Raw genomic sequence first — 19766 nt, forward strand, 5'->3', positions numbered from 1 at the left:
TCTGGATACCTCGCACTTTACTCCGTCTACACTCGGTGACCCGAACAGATTTGTTATGGTTAAAGTTACGAATACGTCCTTTGTGATTTTTTTTTTTTTTTTTTTTTTTATAACGTCGGGTGTAAAAAACGTAAACGCTGAATGTTGGTAGTTTGGTAGCTTTTGCCGCAAAAAGCATCGATAATGTTAACGTTAACTAGCTAGCTTACCTGTTGATCCAGACAGCTTCTGTGTTTACATTTAGCATTTAGCATCAGTGTTCTGCTGTAACCACAGATACTAAAACATAATATGTTGAGGACTTTTTATTTTCCTTTTCTTTTCTTTTTTTCTACTTTTTAAACTTTTCACACACGTTTGAAATGAAATGTCGCCCGAGTGAGTGAAAGCGAACCTCAGCACGACAAGAGGACTCGTTGATGAACGTTATCTGAAGATCGGTACGTGTTCATCAGTCTGATGTGTGAGGACGAGGAGAAGTTGACCAAAGACCTGCTCAGTTTGAGGAGTCTGCTTCGACTGACGGAGCTCAGCCTGCGAAGTGTGGGGAAGAAACTGAGGTGAGGTAACGTTAAGGACGTGAACGCGGTCTGAATGTGAACCATACCACATCACGTATCTCGGGGTTGTTGTTGTTGTTGTTGTTTTTTTTCATGTAGTCGGTGTGAGAAAAAACTACTCAAGAGGCTGGATTCAAAACCAAACATATCGGACATTTATTCTTGCAAAGAAGGAGCAAAATACATGTGCACTGAAAGAGAGGATGGCCAGCGTCTCTCCTCCTTAGGGCAGCTTTTATACAGTGTGACAAACAGTTGACAGTCACCCCCCCCCCCATTTCCTTTGTATCTGCTTTCGTATGGTGATACTGAGTTGGTTGTAGGTCACAAGATAAGGACACAAGGGGAGTTGTAAATTAGATGGCCGAAAATAAAACAGAAGAAACTTTCCGGAGCCACATAAGATGAAACGATCTTATTTTCTTTCCATCGGTTGGTGTGATGCTGTATTTGATCCTTCCCTTCTCCTCTCTTGGTTCCCTCACCAGTCCCCACGAGAGTCAGTCAGAGGATGGGGATGACGAGTGTGTTCATCAGAGTCCTGATCGACTAAACTTACAAGAACCTCATACATCTGATGTTCCTGTGCCCCAGTCAGGCTGTGTTTGCCAGGAGAGGCCTCTCGCCGAGAGGGCGGAGAGAGGTTCTGCTGGCAGTCTCAGCCCACACTCATCCAGCCCGTCCAGCTTAGTGAGTAAAACACTAAGATACAGACGTCCAGATATACTTTACACCCCCCCTGTCACGTTACCTCGTGTTACATACTGTGTATGCAACGCTACGAAACTAGGCGTAGTTCCCTCTACAATAAATAGATAAATGAATTAAACCACCTTTGCAGGACGTCCGATTGAGTTTTACTTTCATATGGGGTAATTGTACAAGTAGTACGTTTTTGAGGATGTAAATGCTTTGAGGCTGTATGATCTGTGCAGCAGTATGAACGTGTTGGAAAAACAAATGTTGTGTCTCCACCTCCGCTCCATTTTACAGTAATCTGTAATGATGGTAATTTCAAGTTTGGTATCACCATAAATAAAAACCTCTCATGCCCACCTGTGTCCTCCCCTTGTACTCAGTCTGCCTCATTCAAGGCCCAGGAAGTAGAGATGGAGTCTGTTTCCTCAAGGAAGAAGAGGGGCTGCGTGAGGCAGGAGAACGCCCATCTGGCCATGCAGGATGAGCAGCTCATCAATGACATTGATGCAATGCGGTATGAATTGGCTGTCTCAAAGTCTCAGGTATGACGCTCATCCCTACACAGATGATTTGTTTGCAAACAAATTCTGTAAACGTAAAAGACTGTGACTTGTGCTGCATCTTTCTGTGCTGCAGATGACTACAGTGTGAAATCAGTGTTCTTTTATTTAGTGTCTTGTTGAAACAATAAGACAAAAGCACTAGTCGCTTCACTTGAAATGTCAAGAGATTACAATCAGATAATCAAAATGATCAAAAAATGGTTAATGTAAACTAAGAGAAAGTGCATGGAATACAAGTGCTGTGCGTGTTTTCTTTTACAGGTCCGCCTCAGAGGCTCCAGAGCTGGTGTTAACAACAATGTGGCAGTCATGAGTGAACAGATTGGTCAGCTTGAGGCTGAGCTGGAGGCTCAGGCCAAAGAACTGAAGTAACTATATGACCATAAAGGTCTTTAAATGTTGCTAATTAAATTACTTTAATGTGGCGGTCGCATGCCAATGTATATCCACTGTATATCCAATGTACACTGAAGTGGTGTTAAGATTATGTAATGTGCTATGGAGTTCACTTAGTCATAAAACTTTAATTGTCTGGAGACTTTTGGTGTAACTTCTGTTGCCAGTGCTCCTACTGGGGCAGGCTTAATTGGGTGCTTTAATGATTTACACATTACCTTACACATTTTACTTCAAACTGTTACATCAATTTTAGCATTATTGTTGTAACAAGTGGTCATTGTCTGTGTTTCCCAGGGCAACACAGCTGAGAGCAGAGTGTTGTCAGGAAGAAGCAATTCTCGGTGACACTGTGGTGGCGGCACTTACTGAAGAGCTGAACACGGTCAGAGAAGAGTTGGACAACAAGACAGCACTGGGGAAACGGTGATGCCATATGTCTGGGCTTGGCCTCTTTACATGATTTAATTTCATTGAAGTACAGTTTACAGCATGGATAATACCATGACCACTTATGAAAGTAGCCTTATAAATAATATGTAAACATTTGTAGTTTAATTAAATGTAGGGATTACTTGAGTATCAAATCCTTTCATTTTGTTATCCCATGTGTAATTTATGTTCATGACCGGAAGGAGTTATTTTACTGTATTTTACTGACTGTATGTTTGACATCATCCCACACAGTGCTGAGCAACAAAGGAACCAAGCACTTGAAAATGCAGAGCAACTCAAAGAAGCCCTCAAAGATTATAAGGCCACCTTCTCCATTAAACTTAAAAAGGTACATTTATATAAATATTTCTTAATTTCACCCAGAAATTTAATTTCTACCATGTTGGTAGAAATTAATTGATGCTAATAATGTGTTTTGATTTCTTTTCTTTTTTTTAAGGTGATGGAGAATGAGACCAAACTCAAAGAGAGTCTTATAGAGTGCGACAGAGAAAAAGAAGAGCTGGAAATGAAGTTTACTGTATTGGGGCGAGAAAAGACAGAGCAGAGCCAAACAATTAGGTATTAATATGAGATTGATTGTCTTTTTTCTCTGCACCTTCCCACGGGTTTCTTAATTATTGTATGTAGGAGTAAAAATGCAGAGAAGGATTTTGTAATTTATGACCTAATTTTCTCTTCAAAACAAGTTGCTTTGTTTTGCTGGGTAACATATTTAATAAACAGTGTTTTTCCTCGTCTGTCTCCCAGCCAGCTGAAGGAGGAGGTGAGGCAGGCCCAGTCCAAGGATGATGTCCTCCGATCCCAAATCGAAGAGGCCGGACGAATAGCCTCAAATCTGGAGCGGCAGCTCAAGGAGCGAGGTGCGGAGTGCAGGGAGATGAGCTCACTGCGGAGGGAGCTGGAAGACCTGCGGACTCTGACTCGCACCCAGGAGCAGCAGGTGGCCCAGAGCCACAAAGAGGCTCAACAGAGCCAGGCGGAGCTGGCCAGCCTGGACGCCGTACTGGCACTGCTGCATCTGCGAGAGGTGGAGAGGCATTTATACACACACTCATGTTTGTGTTCCCGTGTCATGGGATTTTTGGACGTTTTCCACAATGTTTGAACCAAAGTTTTGTTGCATCCTCCGTTTATTTGTTTGCTCAAACCTGGACTTGGTGCTACAGTAGCTGTCCAAAACATATTTATCACTGATCCTGCACAGGGGATGCCGTGCTTACATGTGACTAATCATTTTTAACTTAAGAGTGCTGTGGGGCCAGTCTGTGCCGGTCCGTGTATGTTGCCCGCACTGGACTATAAAGGGACTGCACACCTGCTGAAACTGAAGACAGGTAGGCTGAAAAACTTGATGGATGCAACATTGCATTGTTATCGCTGCCTGTCAACAGATATGTAAGGTTTGTACTCATTTTGAAGAATATACATTTTCTGCATTTCCTTTCAATTATTTTCTACTCACTGACTATTCATCTTCAATCTTTTTTTTAGGTATATCATTTTTTGGTTATTTATCATTAAAGTATTTAGTTAGGATGAGAGACTCGTTCTTCATTCTTAATTGCACTCGAGGTATCTTGGTCGAACAGGCAAAAAAGATGGTCTAAATATTTAAAAACATTTGTACAGCATGGAAATTTAGATGTAATTGCACAGTCGGCAAGGTGGAAACAAGGCATTAGGCAGGTACCACGTACTTTTCATTAATATATAACATTAAAAAAAAATGCAGCAATTCAGTCCCGTTTTTCACTTCCTCTGAATCCTTGCAGGTGAAGGCTACCAGCAGCTGCTGCGAGTGTTACAGCCGATGGAAGCAGAGCGGATGAAACAGAACAGCCTGATCGAGCAGCTGCAGGAGCGTCTGAGCAGAGCCCAGGAGGAGATCTCCTCGCTGCAGAGCTCCATGGCTCAAAGAGCCTCCCACTACCAGAGCATCCACACAGAGCTGCTGGACAAAGTCAGCCAAGCCACTGACACAGAGAAAGAGGTGACGCACTTTTCTTATCTCACATCATCTCTTTACTTTCTTAGATTTTTCTATTCACTTTTGGTTAATTTTGCATAAAATCTTAATGCTTCCTACTCCTTAACTGTTTTATTGTTTTGACGAAACAAATCAAATGGAAGTCAAAGATTTCAGAGTAGTATTGATCGATTACATAGAGCTATGTTGTGTTTGAATTTGTAGGTATCGCTCCACACCTTTCAACATTTGTGAACCATCAGATCTGAGGACATTTACAGTCAGTTTTACAAAGAAAGTTTGTATAGCATGAAAGGGATTTTCTTAAGGTTGTTCTGTCACATTTTGTGCCTTTTTTCCCCTCTGTTTCATCTCAGTTAAAGAGAAAAAGTGCACGAGTTGCTGCGCTGGAGAAACAGTTACAAGAGAAAACCTCGGCCTACAGTCAGGCTGCCCTGAAGAACACACAGCTGGACAATCAGCTGCTGGTACACCACGCACGCACGCACACACACACACACACACACACACACACACACACACACACACACACACACACACACACACACACACACACACACACTGACTTCCGCATGTTATTGTTGTCATGGTTCTTATTTTCTCCATAATAACTTCACCAAGAGAGTTTTTTTTTCTTTTTTCTAATTACAGGAGAAGACCAGCTCACTGCAGCATTACCAATCACTGATGGCCAAAAAGCAAAGAGAGTACCAGCAGTCTTTGGAAAAGTGTAAACAGTCTCGATCCCATCAGTTCACGGAGCAACTACACAGAATCGAATTGGTGATCTGCAATTTAGTCTCACTTGCTGGCATCACAAGTATAATTTATCTCCATAATATTAAGTATGCTGCCACTAAAAGCTGTTGGAGGAGACAGGGATAGTTTTTGCTCTTCATTTGTAAAACTACACTTGTTGCAATTTTTTTGATGATATTACATGTTGGAAAAAATTACTCAGAGGCTTGGTTCAAAATCAAACACATCGGACATTTATTCTTGCAAGAAGGAGCAAATACATGAACACTCAAAGAGAGGTGTCCAGCATTGCTCCCAGATCTCCTCCGTAGGGCAGCTTTTATACAGTGTGACAAACAGTTGACAGTCACCCCCATTCCCTTTGTATCTGCTTTCGTATGTTAATATAGAGTTGGTTGTAGGTCACAAGATAAGGACACAGGAGAGTCATCAATTAGATGCGGAAAGTAAAACAAAAAGGAATCACTTGCAAATAAGAGAGAAAACAGAAGAGACTTTTCGGAGCCTGCTTGACAAAGAGACTTTCCGGAGCCACAATACAAACAAGAGGAAGAGGCAAATCTTTTTTTCCATCACATGTAGTAATATTATTTTCTGTCGTGCAGTTGCAGTTGTCTATGGAAGAGGCTCAGTCCCGGGTGGTGCATATAGATCAGGAGTTGAGTTCAGTCCAGATGGAACGAGATGTGGCTCAGAAAGCAGCTCACCTGCTGCAGAGCTCGCTAGACCATCTCACACAGGTCAGGACACTCCTGAGGCACGTCAACCATCTGATACACATACAGTCCAAAGAATTTTCTTCACGGTTGGAAAACGTCCATCTTTGTCTGATTTCAGGAGAAGCAGGCTGAAGTACGACACAACGAGGAGTTGCTGCAGAGTTTCAAAGAGCAGGCAGCTCAGTCCGCCGCCAAGGTTTGTGCAAAGAACTGATGACTAAAAGCAGGACGAGTGTTCAGATTTTACTGTACAAAATCATCTCACACACAAGTCATGAATCCCACCCGATCCTTTACTACAGTTACCAGTGGCAGTGAATAAACAGTGTTCAACATCCGTGACTTGTGTTTATACATCAGGTGTCTGACCTCCAGTCGTCTCTGTCAGCATGTAGAGAAGAGCTGAACTTATATCTGCAGCAGATGCAGCAGGTGGAGAAGAACTATGAGACTGAGATGCAGAAGAACAATGACATGGTACAGTGCGAGACGCAGTGAAGCAGTCCGTCAAACTCGAATGCGAAGCCCAGCTCTCAGGCGTCTCTTCTCCCCTTTTCAGGTGTCCTCTCTGCAGGGGAAGCTCCGCTGCACCACCCTGGTGTCTCAGAGCTCCAGTGAACACAACCTGCAGCTGCAGCTGTCTCTGCAGCAGCAGCAGACCATGCTGACCGAGAGCATTGCTCGGGTTTCCGAGCTGGAGGAGAGCCAGAGCCAACTTCAGAAACAGGTAAAGCAGAAGCTCTAAAAAACGTTCTCGGATGAATTCTTTTAATTCGGATGAATTCAACTTGACACGTTGCCTGCTATTGATTCAGCTGTTCTTGTACTTTGTATCCAAGATGGCGACAGTAACATGACCGCATTTGGATAGTTGTTAACAGATTTTTTATTTAGAGCCACAACAATAAGTTGATTATTCGTTGACCGGATAAACAGAAAAAGAATCTGCAAATATTGGAATTTTGATTTAAAAAATGTTCAGCTATAAATACCAAACATAGTAATTTCAGCTCTAGTTAATGTTTTTCTCTGCTCTCTACGACTGTAAACAGTATATCTTTAGGACTGTTGTTGTTGTTTTATCCCATTTTTCTCTCTTTTCTCTTAATATTTTAAGCTTGAGAAAGCGAGAGATTCTTTTTTAGCAATATGCATCTTTTAAGAACAGTATGAACTAAAATGATAAACTGTTTTTAACTTGTTAGGCACTTCACACAGCAGTGTGTTGGTACTGTGCTGCTGTGTTGAATACAGTATTGAAACACAGATTTTCAGTCATTTATATGCCACAAATTAATAGTATCATGGTGAACCTGATACAACCTTTCCTAATTTACTTCATATAACTTGAAAACAATCTTTCACAATGGTCTTTTCCTGTTATTGAAGGGTTTGCAACAGTGCACACATACATATTTTTTGTCGGCTACATTGTGGATATTCTTATTTCTAACTATGACTAATACAAAGATAAATTTACATTTATATTTTGTTTGAACTAAAAGACCTGCTGTATACATTTCGGATGAGTAGCGTGTAGTCGGATCAGTTATCCTGTCTCAGTATTTTAATATATTTTCTGGCATTCGGAGCTTTTGTTTTGTTCGGGTTTAAAGCCTCAGCGCATGCCTAAATGAATTTTTGTGTGCTATATGTACTGTATATAGAAGATTTTCTGTTAGGAATCTTTTATAAGCTGACAGAAAACCAAAATCAGAAGGGTTTTTTATTTCCTTATGTGGAACCACCCATCCTCTGTGATCAAGTTTACTAATATCTGATGTATTGCTGCTTCAGTAGAAATCATTTCCACCTTTGATACTGCTAAAATTGCACCTCCAGTGATATCTCAATTTTATATAACAAAGTAAAATGAAGAAGTAAACACTGAGGAAGAAATCCACAGATAATTTAATACACTACTTATCTCAAATTAAAAAGAAGCTTCCTTCTTCTGAGCACATTGAAGTTTTATAAAACATGAGAAAAACAGAAGAACAACAAGAGCAGCAGACAAGGGAGACATACGTGTGAATGAACTCTGACATGTAACATGTACATTTACTTATAAACCCCTCATCTATCACAAACTGCACTCTGCTGCTTGAGGGGGAAAAGCAGTTTGAGCTTGTTCAACACATTTGATTTGCTGGTTTGTCCTTCACAACAGACTCTCTGTTCAGTGAGTGGCCCGAGCCACTGAAGGACAACAACATGGGGCCTCTGTAGATGAAGGTCTGATCTGGATAGCAGACCACAACAGACGAGACTGCATCTGGTCAATAAGCTGTTCCGTCATTGTTTTGAGAAATAGATCAAAAACAAATATCAGAATTTCAGGTTCAGGTTTTTTAAAAAAAAAATATATATATATATATATATTTTTTTTTTAAATTGTATTCCCTACTTTACATTCCTTATGAACTCTCTTGGTTTGCACTGTAGAACAGAAATATTATTGCATGTTCATTTTCTGTCTGTCTGTAGTTGTCCAGTCTGGAGCAGCAGCTGGAGCGATCGTGTGCGTCTCTGGAGGACGAAGTAAGGAACCGAGAGCAGGATGCCCAGATCAAAGACAAGGAGCTGCAGGAGCTGAAGCAGCAGAACACACAGCTGTCCGAGTCTGTCGGGTAACAACACCTGCACACACACATGGACACTTGTATTAAACCCTGAGTAATAGGAGTTAAGAGTGTTTTTACAAGTGTGCTCTTCCTCTGGACCTGCAGCAAATACAATGAAACACATCTGTTATGCGAGACAGTCTTATGATCGCACCACATCCCATTTGTCTTCAGGCTTGAAGCAGCCCTCCCCTATGGTCTGTGAATATGTGTGTATAGAAAAAGGAGATCTTTCTGTTCCTGTACAAACCAGAGAGATACAAGTCTGATAAAGTAGTTTCATTCTGCAGGCCTGCTGACTAGTTTCATTTTTGGGATTTGAGAATAGAAAAAGCATGTTGGGTTTTTAAATGTCCCATCTGAAGGCATGTTTGCTCGGCTTAGTTTAGCCTCTGTTACACTTCTGGAGAATTTCCCTTCTCTTTAACGCTACAATGGGAGCCATGCTAACGCTGAGGTAAGGAAGCTATATTCAGTCAAATGTTAAAGAATTAATTGTGTACTCTGCTTAATGGTTGTGAAATGCCTGTTTCAGCAGGTTGTCAAAAAACAACTTTGCTTGCTTCAACGAAGACTTTTAAATTCTGTTTAAATGTATTGTTCATTGTTTATTTTATGCATTTATTTTCTTTTCCACCTGCAGCCATTACCAATCAGCGATGACAAAGTGTCAAGGAGAGCTGCTGTCTAAAGAGTCTGAGTTGGAGCATCTGAAGAAGGATGTGGCCATCAAGACCTCTCAGATCAGCTGCATGGACGAGAGCCTGCAACACATAGCGGGTCAACTCATCACCAAGAGTGACATGAGTAAGATGTGTGATTCTAGATTACTTTTTTTTTTTTTTTGCAGAGGAGAGACTGTTGTATTGTGAACTGAACACGCATTGCACTGTAATATCTCCTGAGTTGCATGTGATTGTTTCACAGTAACTCAACCCAGATTGTGAGGCTGAGCTGAACTCTCTGTCTTTGTTTCATCTGTCTTTTCTCGTCCCCCTCACCTCCTCGCAGTCATGGATCTGGAGGAGAAGCTCCATCGCTGCGAGACGGATCAGCTCAACTGCGTCCAGCAAGTCCAAATCCTGGAGGGGCAGTTGCATGCGGTGCAGAGAGAGCTGGCGGACACCTTGGAGCAGCTACAGGAGCTCAGGGACATCCTGCAGAGAACCCAAACCATTTCGGATGAGCGGCAAGCCTCAGTGCAAAAACTGACTGTCCGGCTTAGGTGAGGCTCCTGTGAAACAATCTTCCACACACAGTCACATGGGACAAGCCTCAAGTGGAGGAAACCTCCCTGAGCTGTGTTTCCAAGATCAAATTCTCCGCTGCATCCGAGTTGTCTGTGTTTGAAACAATATCCGTATTGTTTAATTGTAGCACAGACACTCCCAACAGACACACACACACTCATGAAAACTTGTGATTTCAGGGTCCTACCTAAAGTCTCACACTGTGTCCTGACTGTATTTTTATCACTGCTAATCTTTACTCTCGGATGCAATAATAACTGGTGTGCACTTTTTACTTTTAAGATTTTATTATTTTAATTTCTGTTAAGTTATTTCTACGATGGAGTGTAACAGGGCCACATTAATGAAAAAAATAATAAGAGGAGGATTTTTTTAATTTTTTAATTTTGCTTTTGAGAATAAAGTCAAAATTTTGAGAATGAAGTCAAACATTTTTTAATAAAGTCAAAATGAATGATAATTCCATAATAAAATTACATTTCAATATTGAAGTGCAATTATGAGAATAATCCAAACTATGCCATCTTGTATCACATACACAAAGTATGTGATACAAGATGCCTTGTGTAGATGAACTCGTGCAATTGTACTTCAGAATCGGTTTCAGTAAATGAAAATGACGTCTCCTTCAGCACATAAACACAGTATCAGGACTTTGGAGAGATTGTGCCTCAAATTGCATCTGTTCAGAAGGAGAAACTACACGAACTTGGAAGAAGTGGCCGTATTTGTGAAGACAGAAATAGCTGGAAATGGACAGATGCAAGTGTATCGTTGGTTAAACGATACAAAAAGGATATGTTGTATCACAACACACAACAAAGCAAAGATCAAGTTGTTGGATCGTAATGTTGTTAAAGCTCAGGTGAACGCTGCATCTGTGGCGCAGGCATAACCGCAACAGAGATCCAAACAGGTTTTCTTCTCAACATTTAGACTTTTTTCTCAAAATGTTGATATGATTCTCAACATTTAGACTTTATTCTCAAATTTCCAGCTTTATTCTCAAAAGCAAAATAATAATAAAAAAAACAACTCCTTCTTTAATTTTTTTTCTTTGATGTGACCCTAACACCCGTATATTTCCCTTAATCCTGGGTGGAGTGTTATTTGATTTGTTATGACTAATGCCTTGTGATGTAATATTTTCTGTTTAAAGTGCTGACACAGAAAAAAACTGTGTATAATTAAATCCAATATGTTGTGTAACAGTGTACATCAAGCACGCAACTGGTTGAACACTCATGAATGAACAACAGAAGAACAACACGATTCTACATGTTTCCGTTCATTAATATGAGTCACTGCATCACTCCTCAGATCTTCTTTAGTCTTACTGGAGTTCAGGGATAATAAAGAGCACATGCAGGGGTGTAATAGAAGATGGTTGATACAGAATTTAACAATAGTTGTCATGATATACAGACATGAGCCCCTTTAAACACAAGAAAGGCACTGAACTGAGTTCAGGTGCAGCTGTGCTCATGTTGTCGCTCACACCAAAGGTCAGTTTAAACATGTTCAATATACTCCTTCAGAAAGTTCTCGATTTGGGACGTGCAACAAATAATCTATATGATAATACCAGTGTTCCTCCTTCAGTTTTGACACATGAATTAGATAGATGTCCGATAACCTATTCAGTAAAAATGTGTGTGTGTTTGTGTGACTTTCCAGTGAGACCCAGAGGGAGTTGGAGGAACGAACTCACGAGGTCTTAGACTTGGATAATGCCCTGAAGGAGAGACAGGGGGAGCTGCAACAGAGGGCAAAGCTGGTACAACACACAAACACACACTGCAACATATTTGATGTGGGTTTTATTTAATATGCTGAAAGAACTCATCTCGTCTTAATTTTTCTCGCCCCTGGGCGTCCTGTCATCCTCAGCTGGGCCAGCTGGATGTGGCCATCAGAGAGCGCAAGCAGGAGATGGACAGGAAGGTGGAGTCTCTGCGGCTGATCCTGGATGCCAAAGACAAAGAGCTGAGAGACACACAGAGGGCGCTCACGGACAGAAACATGAAGGTCAGCAGTGTTTAAATGTCTCACTGTGTCAGCCAGGTAAACTTTTTAGGGCCTGAGCACCGAGAATCGGTGCAAAAGCCCCATTGTTTTTCATAAAAATGTTCTCGTTCTTCTTCTTAGTTCTTACGTAAAGTGATTTTCCTATTTGGAGGCTTTATCATATTTGAAAACTCATTAAAGTGGACACACATATGTCTCCCGGCGAAAAATTTCGTACTCTAGTGGAGTCGCGAGTGGGTGTGGCCAAACGGCTCGAGAGCGCCCCCTACAGAGATGCCCCGGCGCCCACATTTACCTAAATTCACCAAATCCGGTGGACACGTGTATCACACCTAGACGCACAAAAAAGTTACTTTGCACCGTTACGTCAACTCGACAGGAAGTCCACCATTTTGAATTTAGTTGCCATTTTGGGCGATTCTGACACGTTGTACTTTGTCGAACTCCTTCGAGGGATTTTGTCGGACCCACTTGAATTTAGGTTCTATGGATAGAAAACATGTTTGGGATTAAATCTTCTTAAAATAATTTGTTTTCATCAGTGTGTGTGCCCGTGAGGCGGCCATTTTGAGCGTCTCGCCATGAAACTACGAGTTGCTTTAAATCTTGTGTACATGGACCGACCTTCTCCAAACATCACAGGTATGATAACAGCCCCGCCCTGAAGACCCCTGTGGGGTAATATTCGCTCATAGTCGTAGCGCCCCCTGTTGGCCACTGGAAATGACACTTTTCATACTTTCACGTTCTACGTCGAGCTGGTTGATCACATGAACCTAAAGTCGGGTCACAATAACCTAAACATGTAGTTGATGATATATTGAGACATTCGTTTGACTTTGTCAATGGGCATCGCCGTGACGATGCGGCAAAGTTTGATGTCTCACCGTGACACAGGAAGTTGATGTTTAAGGTCAAAGGATGCTTGAAACCTCACGAAACGTGTCACATACATCCAGCGTGGTGAGACCATACATTATGTACCTGTTTTGCGAGAAGCGGGGATATGCGGTCTGTCGAGCGCTGCACGTCAGGGGGATGGCTTCGGGGAGACGACTTTGGGTAGGCGGCTTCGGGGAGGCAGCGCGCCGGAGTGCGAGGGCCCGTACATCACTGCTTGAGGTTTTAATTTTTATTTCTTCTGAGTTGGATTTTTGAAGTTTTGGGCTAAAAACACAACTGCATGTGTGATGACTTTGAGAAAGCAACTCTCCGGTCTCCCTTTTTGAAAATGGGAACCACCACCCCGGTCTGCCAGTCCATGGGCACTGTTCCTGACCTCCATGCGACAGCCCAGCAATGTCCAGCGCCTTCAGCATCTCAGGGCGGATCTCATCCACCCCCGGCATCTTGCCACCGAGGAGCTTTTTGACTACCTCAGAGGCCTCTGCCAGGGATATGGGTGATCCAACTCACCACCAGGTGGTGATCAGTTGACAGCTCTGCTCCTCTCTTCACCCGAGTGTCCAAGACATATGGCTGCAGATCAGCTGATACGACTACAAAGTCGATCATTGATCATTGATCTCCGGCCTAAAGTGTTCTGGTACCAGGTACACTTATGAGCCACCTTATGCTTGAACATGGTGTTTGTTATGGCCAAACCGTGACTAGCACAGAAGTCCAGGAACAAAACACTGCTCTGGATCAGATCAGGCAGGCCGTTCCTCCCAGTCACCTCCTGCCATCTTTCTCTGTCGTTGCCCACATGAGCGTTGAAGTCTCCTAGGAGAACTATGGAGTCGGCAGGTGATCCCCTTTCCAGGACTCCCCCCGCCACCTCCAAGAAGACTGGATAGTCTGAGCTGCCGTTTGGTGCATAAGCACAAACAACAGTCAGAGTCTTCCTCCCTGCAACCCGGAGGCGAATGGAGGCGACCCTCTCGTTCTCCGGGGAGAACTCCAACACATCGGTGCTCAGCCGGGAGCTCGTGAGTATCCCCACTCCCGCCCGGCACCTCTCACCCTGGGCAACTCCAGAAAAGGATAATGTCCAGCCCCTCTCCAGGAGCTTGGTTCCACAGCCAGTGCTGTGCGTGGAGGTGAGCCCAACTATATCTAGCTGGTACCACTCCACCTCCTGCACCAGCTCCAGCTCTTTCCCCGCTAGCGAGGTGACGTTCCACGTCCCTAGAGCAAGTCTAAGCTGCCGGCAATCGCCTCGCCCGGACCCCCGGCCCGGCCTGCCGCCCGGTATGCAATGCACCCGACCCCGATGCTTGTCCCTGCGGGTGGTGGGTCCACAAGGTGGCTGCTCCACGATGCTTCTTTGGGCTGAGCCCGACCACCAGACGCTCGCCGGCGAGCTCCCCTCCTGGGTCTGGCTCTGGGAGGGTGCCCTGGTTTCCCTGATCCGGGCGAGGTGGCTTCAGTCTGTGGGCTGCTGTTCATCGGGGTCTGTGTGAGCCGCTCTTTGTCTGGGCTCTCACCTGAGACCAGTTTGCCTTGGGAGACCCTACCAGGGGCTGATGCCCCGGACAACATAGCTCCCAGGATCACTGAGCCACTCAAACCCCTCCACCACGTTAAGGTGGCGACTCACGGAGTACTTAATGTGTACTTAATGATACTGATGTTAGTGATAAGTGTTATAAGTGTTATCTGTACTGTACTTTGTTTGAAATGTATAACCTTTGGTAAACTCGGTGTGCAGCTTTAAAGTGCACAATGAACATGAGTCGCTGAGGACACAACACAACTGGATCAAGTTCAATCAAGTTTACATCTTCCAATGTTTTTGTTTGATAAATAGATTACAAAAAATGAATCATTGACAAAAATCTAATGTTATAAAATACAGTAAAAGTAAAATGTTTAATGACAAATCCTCTAGCACTAGATAAACCGTCATCCTTTAATTGGATAGTGTGAAACTAAATAATCTCTTGGTTAACTTTATTCAAGGATTTAGGACTCACCCCTTTTTTTTTTTTACATTTCTCCTAACTCAGTCTGTTAGGAGCTTCTTGCAGCCGCAGGATGTTTTGTGTAGATGTCACAGCTTTAACACGAGATTTCAATATAAAGTGTGACGCTGATCAAAAACTGTCGGCGTCACAGCTTAAACCTGATTAAAAGAAAAGGGTTTACAAATGTTGGCTCACTTTGTGTTTGCATTTATTTTGTGTTGTAACTTCATTAAACTAACATAATTCGGGTGATAAAAAATATACATTCATTTTCATACCACCCAAGTTTTATATGGACCATTATCTGGTGTCAATTATGAAGAAGTCATTTGAAAACTAGGACAGGAGGCAATTTAAGAGATGTACAGATTTGGTTCAGATCAGTTTATAGAATTACTGAGTTCAAACACCTGAAATGAGATGTATTGTGATTTAAATAATCAAACTGTGCTGATTTACACTCCTTTGTTTGTTTGTGTTTGTGGTGTAGGAGTCCCAGGAGTTCAGCCAGCAGCTGTGTGCGTCTCAGAAGAAACTTCAGACAGTACTGGAAGAGCTTGAGGAAAGTCATCGTCACCGTGAGGCTCTGACCAGAGAGCTGGGTGCTACCAAGCTGCAGATCAAAGAGACGGTACAGTCAAAGCTCTATTTATTAATATTAATTCATGGATCACATTGAAATTATTCATCCATCGTATTAGCTATTCATACTTAGTCTCTTAGAGGGCCACAGAGGGGCTTGAACTTGCCTCAGCTGAAACTGGGTGGGGAGGCAGGCTGGTACACCCTGGGCAGGTTGGCAGTCAATCAAATGGTTGATACATGGACTGTTTTAAAACGTATTCATGAAACCGTATCTAATTAGATATAAAAAAAATAAAAAATAAAATAAGATAGACAGAATGTAGGAAAAGTTCGACTTTGTTGAATTTTTCCAATCGGGTATGTCCTATTAAACAAAGAGGAAATGACAGCACACCGGCGGCACTGTCACCAGCAGTAATTTGGCTGTGGTGTGGTGTGTCCATACGTGCATGTGTGTGTCTTTGCAGGAGGCCCAGCTGTGCAGTGTGGATGAGGAACTGACACTGAAGGAGGCGCGCTGGCTGCAGTCGGATGCCGCTCTGCAGAGCATGGTCACTTCTTTGGAGCAGGAGCTGGAGCTGGAGAGGGAGCAGCACAGCAAGGAAGTTTGTAATCCTAGTTATAAGCTTTTATTTTGACACTGTAGTCTATCATAATAAAAAAGACCACTTGTTCAGCAGAATTTAAGTATCAGTATGCTTTTCTTTTGTTTGTCTATTTAATAAAAGGTATTGGAGGTTTTCAGCCTCTGTGGTCATCACTGGTGTTCCTCATCATGTCTCCATCTGTCTGTTTTCTTTTCCTCTTTCTCAATGTTTTAAATGTTAATAATGTTGCATGAGTTCCTTATTTCTTCCATCTTCCATTTCACACACCTCATCTCTTTCACACACAGCTGACAACATCTGAGTCCCTGCTAATGTTTTTTTTAATGATGCTGTTAGTTTACTTCTTTGTCCTGCTGCAACATTTGGGCTCTTTTAATATAGCAGAACACCATAAGGCAGTGTTATGGAAAAATATAAACACCTAAAGCTCCTATTTTCGTTTCAGCTCAACGAGTGTTGTTTTAACCTCGCTGCTAACGAGTGTTGTTTTCCCTCCATTCTCAGCTGGAGTCTCTGCAGCAGACTCGAGGTCAGCTCCTCAAAGTCTCGGAGCAGATGTCCTCCACCATGCGCTCCGCCCAGGAGCAGCTCACCGGCAAACTTCAGCAGACCCAGACGCAGCTGGAAGAAGCCAAAGCTGACTGCGACCAGACCAAAGCCCTGCTGGAGCCAACTAAGATCGAGCTGGATCGCACACGCAACCAAGTCAGTCGCCTCCAAATGCAGCTAGAGCAGAGCCAGACCCAGCTCCTCCAGAGTAAAGCTCAGCTGGAGCAGAACAGGACACTGTATGAGCAGACCAGAGCCCAGAGCAGTCACCTACATGCCCAGCTGGAGCAGCTGACTGCAAAGTTCAATCAAAGCAGAGTCCAGGCTGCCCAGCTTCAGACTCAGCTGCACGCCTCTGAGAAGTCTGCGGAGACCTCCAACGATTCCCTGCTCATCAAGGTAGAGGGATTTTTCTTCAGTTAAGTTAAAAAAAATTATTCAGGTGGGGAAATTTGTCAGAAGCGGCTCAAGAGAAAAAAAAGGCCGCTGGGAAATCCAAAACATAAATCTAAATACGGCACAAATAGGATAAAAGAAATGTTAAAAATGAATTATACAAATGTACAGGTGATATAAAGTAGACAGTATATTGTGTAGCACATTAATGATATAGAGGATTTGCTGTATGAATATATATAAGTATGTAATATAATATATACATAGGATATATACAGTGTACAGTATATTATAAAATGTAAGCAAAAATATATATGTCATGTATAGTATGAAGAATATATGTTTTAGTAATAAACATGATATTAAATATGATATAATATAAAATGTATATATTATGAATATAAGTACCTGAGATGAAAAAAAAAAGTCGTGCAAAGCAGCTGTTATGTTGAAAGCTTCTATGACAGAGAAACAACGTCATGTCACGCTGGTGTTAAACAGTCATTATTCTATTTTTGTGTTGTCATCTCCTGGCAGGAGTCCGAGGTGACTCGTCTCCAGGCCCGGATCTCCAGTCTGGGACGAGCTGCTGACCGACAGAACCTGTACAATCACACACTCTCTCTCCCTGCTATGCACAAACTCACACACTCTCCTGAGCACTCCCTCTCTGCTCATTCCCCTCCTTCCTCAACCAAAAGTCTACAACCTACCACTCGCTCTCCTTCCCAACTTCCCCCTGAGCACCCACGCGCCCCAGCACACACACAAACACACTCTTACCTCCAGCCCACCTCAGCACTTCACCTGTCTGAGAGCAGCATGGACTCCTCCCTGGACCTGCCTCTGAGCCTGAAGGCCACACTGAAGGAGGTTTTGAGCAAGGAGCAGTGGGACTCCTCCTCACCGTCCATTTCCTCGTTCCCGGACACGGGGGACCACAGCTGGCAGGGCCTCAGTGCCACGGAGACCACAGCGGCCTCCGACCTCTCCTTCAACCCGCTCACATACATGCCGGACAAAGAAACTGAGGAAAACCCCGAAAAGGAGGCGACGTCGGGGAAGGAGGGAGAAGATGAGCCGCTCAGTGAGTCGGAGAGGGAGTCCGTGAGCGGTCTGGTGGGTCAGGACGGGGAGGGGGATATGTATTCACTGACAGGGATGCTGAGGTTTGTCAATCAGACGTTAGCCATGCAGGAGGATCCTTCTTTGTGGAGCTGCACACGGCTCTCGGAGACCTGACACCACCTCACACTCCAGGTAAAAACACGGCCGTTTAATCAGCAGAACATTAAATCTGCAAAGATTTGGATAATCTGTGAAGTTTTAAACCATTTCTAGCAGAATATTTTCTGAATGTCAAAAGTTTTGACTAGTATTTATCACTTTTTCTAATTTACGGACAAAATTACAATCACCTAAACTCCCAGTGTCTGCAAAAGTACATGTATATTTCCCTGCTTTGCTGCAACAACAGACTGAATACTTTTACACTCTCTAATTTGGTTCCATCTCCTCTGTGTTTAATATTAAAAGTTTACAAGATGGACTTCAGTTTCAAATTCATCTGACATAATCATACATTTGATAGAGGTGAGATGTTTTCCTAGATAGATAGTATTTCTCTGCAACAGGAAATATTTACAGTTGTATTAGCTAACGTCATAATTAATGTTAGAAAAGAACATACTGAGTTCTTATGTATTAAAATGAAGCTAATTTGCTTCGTCGGACCGTCTCTCTGATTTATCCAGATTCAGTTGACAATGCTGACGACAAAAACTAACGGCCGCCGAACTGTTGTCTTATTTGAACTCCTCGTTGTTAAACTGAAAATGCGTCGAAAGTAAAACTGATGAAACGAACTTGAGTTTGTTGTAACTTTTAAAGAAAACTGTGTTCGTTTAGGACCACATAACTCATGCTAAAATATGATTAAGAAAACAGGTTTTCAGAGCCATTAATGTAGAAATATATGGAATTTATTTACATGAAAAGGAGGTTCAGGAAAGAAAAGCTGACATCGATGATACATGTTTGTTTTTCTCTTTGTAGGAAGACGTCAAGGAGGCTTCAGAGAAGAGAAGAGCTGTTTACATCCTTTGTGTGTCTGTGTAGATGTAATACAGTCCAGTTGAGGTGACCACTACTTTTCCAGTCAGTAAATGATCTACTGTGAGGATTCGTCTAAATGTAGCATTTGTATTTCATGTTGTACCTTTTTTGGTTTGTTTTTTTTAAACAAATATTTATATGTTTGTGCACAGTTTTAAAATAAATTACGTGAATTAAAGAGTTTGTAGTGTAGACACTTGGTGATTCTGAGTTTCTCTCCAGAGAACTGAAGCCCTGCGTTTACTAGGTTCAGACGTTTCCATGCCGTTGGTGACGATGGGGTCTCGTTACCACAACAACCGGCTGTTTTCTGCCTTGGGAGAGGAATTTTTGGCTCGAGACCGTGGAGGAGATCATGCTGAATGTAACACAAACTCAGGCTGGTTAAATTGGATTTTGCATTCATGTGGTTACGTAATAAGAACATCAGACATGTTTGGCCCTCAGAGAGTTTAGCGATTAGTTTAAAGCTATCAAGTTGGACTTTTAAATATAAAGGAATGTCTGTTACAGTCAAGCCCTCGCTAAAAAAAAACAACTTCATACAGTGCTGATTAAAA

At 42.6% G+C, this 19766-nt stretch overlaps 1 protein-coding gene across 2 annotated transcripts; it reads left to right on the top strand.

The window, feature by feature from the left end:
- The first annotated feature begins 24 nt into the window (after positions 1 to 24).
- ccdc18 (coiled-coil domain containing 18) lies at positions 25 to 19398 on the top strand. Of its 2 annotated transcripts, XM_069712494.1 has the most exons (26): positions 25 to 560; positions 1049 to 1250; positions 1640 to 1801; positions 2084 to 2190; positions 2516 to 2644; positions 2906 to 3002; positions 3114 to 3235; positions 3425 to 3704; positions 3924 to 4011; positions 4450 to 4667; positions 5021 to 5131; positions 5316 to 5447; positions 6029 to 6163; positions 6261 to 6338; positions 6503 to 6619; positions 6702 to 6869; positions 8630 to 8772; positions 9410 to 9573; positions 9778 to 9991; positions 11694 to 11793; positions 11907 to 12044; positions 15444 to 15584; positions 16006 to 16143; positions 16651 to 17094; positions 17629 to 18351; positions 19147 to 19398. In XM_069712494.1, exons 1-25 carry the CDS (start codon positions 460 to 462, stop codon positions 18331 to 18333), a joined length of 4434 nt encoding a protein of 1477 aa, XP_069568595.1. In that variant the 5' UTR covers positions 25 to 459; the 3' UTR covers positions 18334 to 18351; positions 19147 to 19398. The 2 variants fall into 2 exon arrangements, with proteins under 2 accessions (XP_069568595.1, XP_069568596.1); XM_069712495.1 differs by lacking the exon at positions 1049 to 1250 and having other exon boundaries at positions 478 to 560.
- The last annotated feature ends 368 nt before the right edge of the window (positions 19399 to 19766 follow it).

This window comes from Brachyistius frenatus, unplaced genomic scaffold, assembly GCF_029030835.1.
Source record: "Brachyistius frenatus isolate BFR_SWC_R1_liver_20210118 unplaced genomic scaffold, ASM2903083v1 Contig_110, whole genome shotgun sequence".
Taxonomy (NCBI): domain Eukaryota; kingdom Metazoa; phylum Chordata; class Actinopteri; family Embiotocidae; genus Brachyistius; species Brachyistius frenatus.

Bases quoted from the DNA above. Each gene is read 5' to 3' on its own strand.
- ccdc18 (XM_069712494.1), top strand. From the start codon at position 460: ATGTGTGAGGACGAGGAGAAGTTGACCAAAGACCTGCTCAGTTTGAGG. The intron at 3,236-3,424 runs GTATTAATATGA...TCTGTCTCCCAG, and splicing joins GAGCAGAGCCAAACAATTAG to CCAGCTGAAGGAGGAGGTGA. The intron at 16,144-16,650 runs GTTTGTAATCCT...CTCCATTCTCAG, and splicing joins GGGAGCAGCACAGCAAGGAA to CTGGAGTCTCTGCAGCAGAC.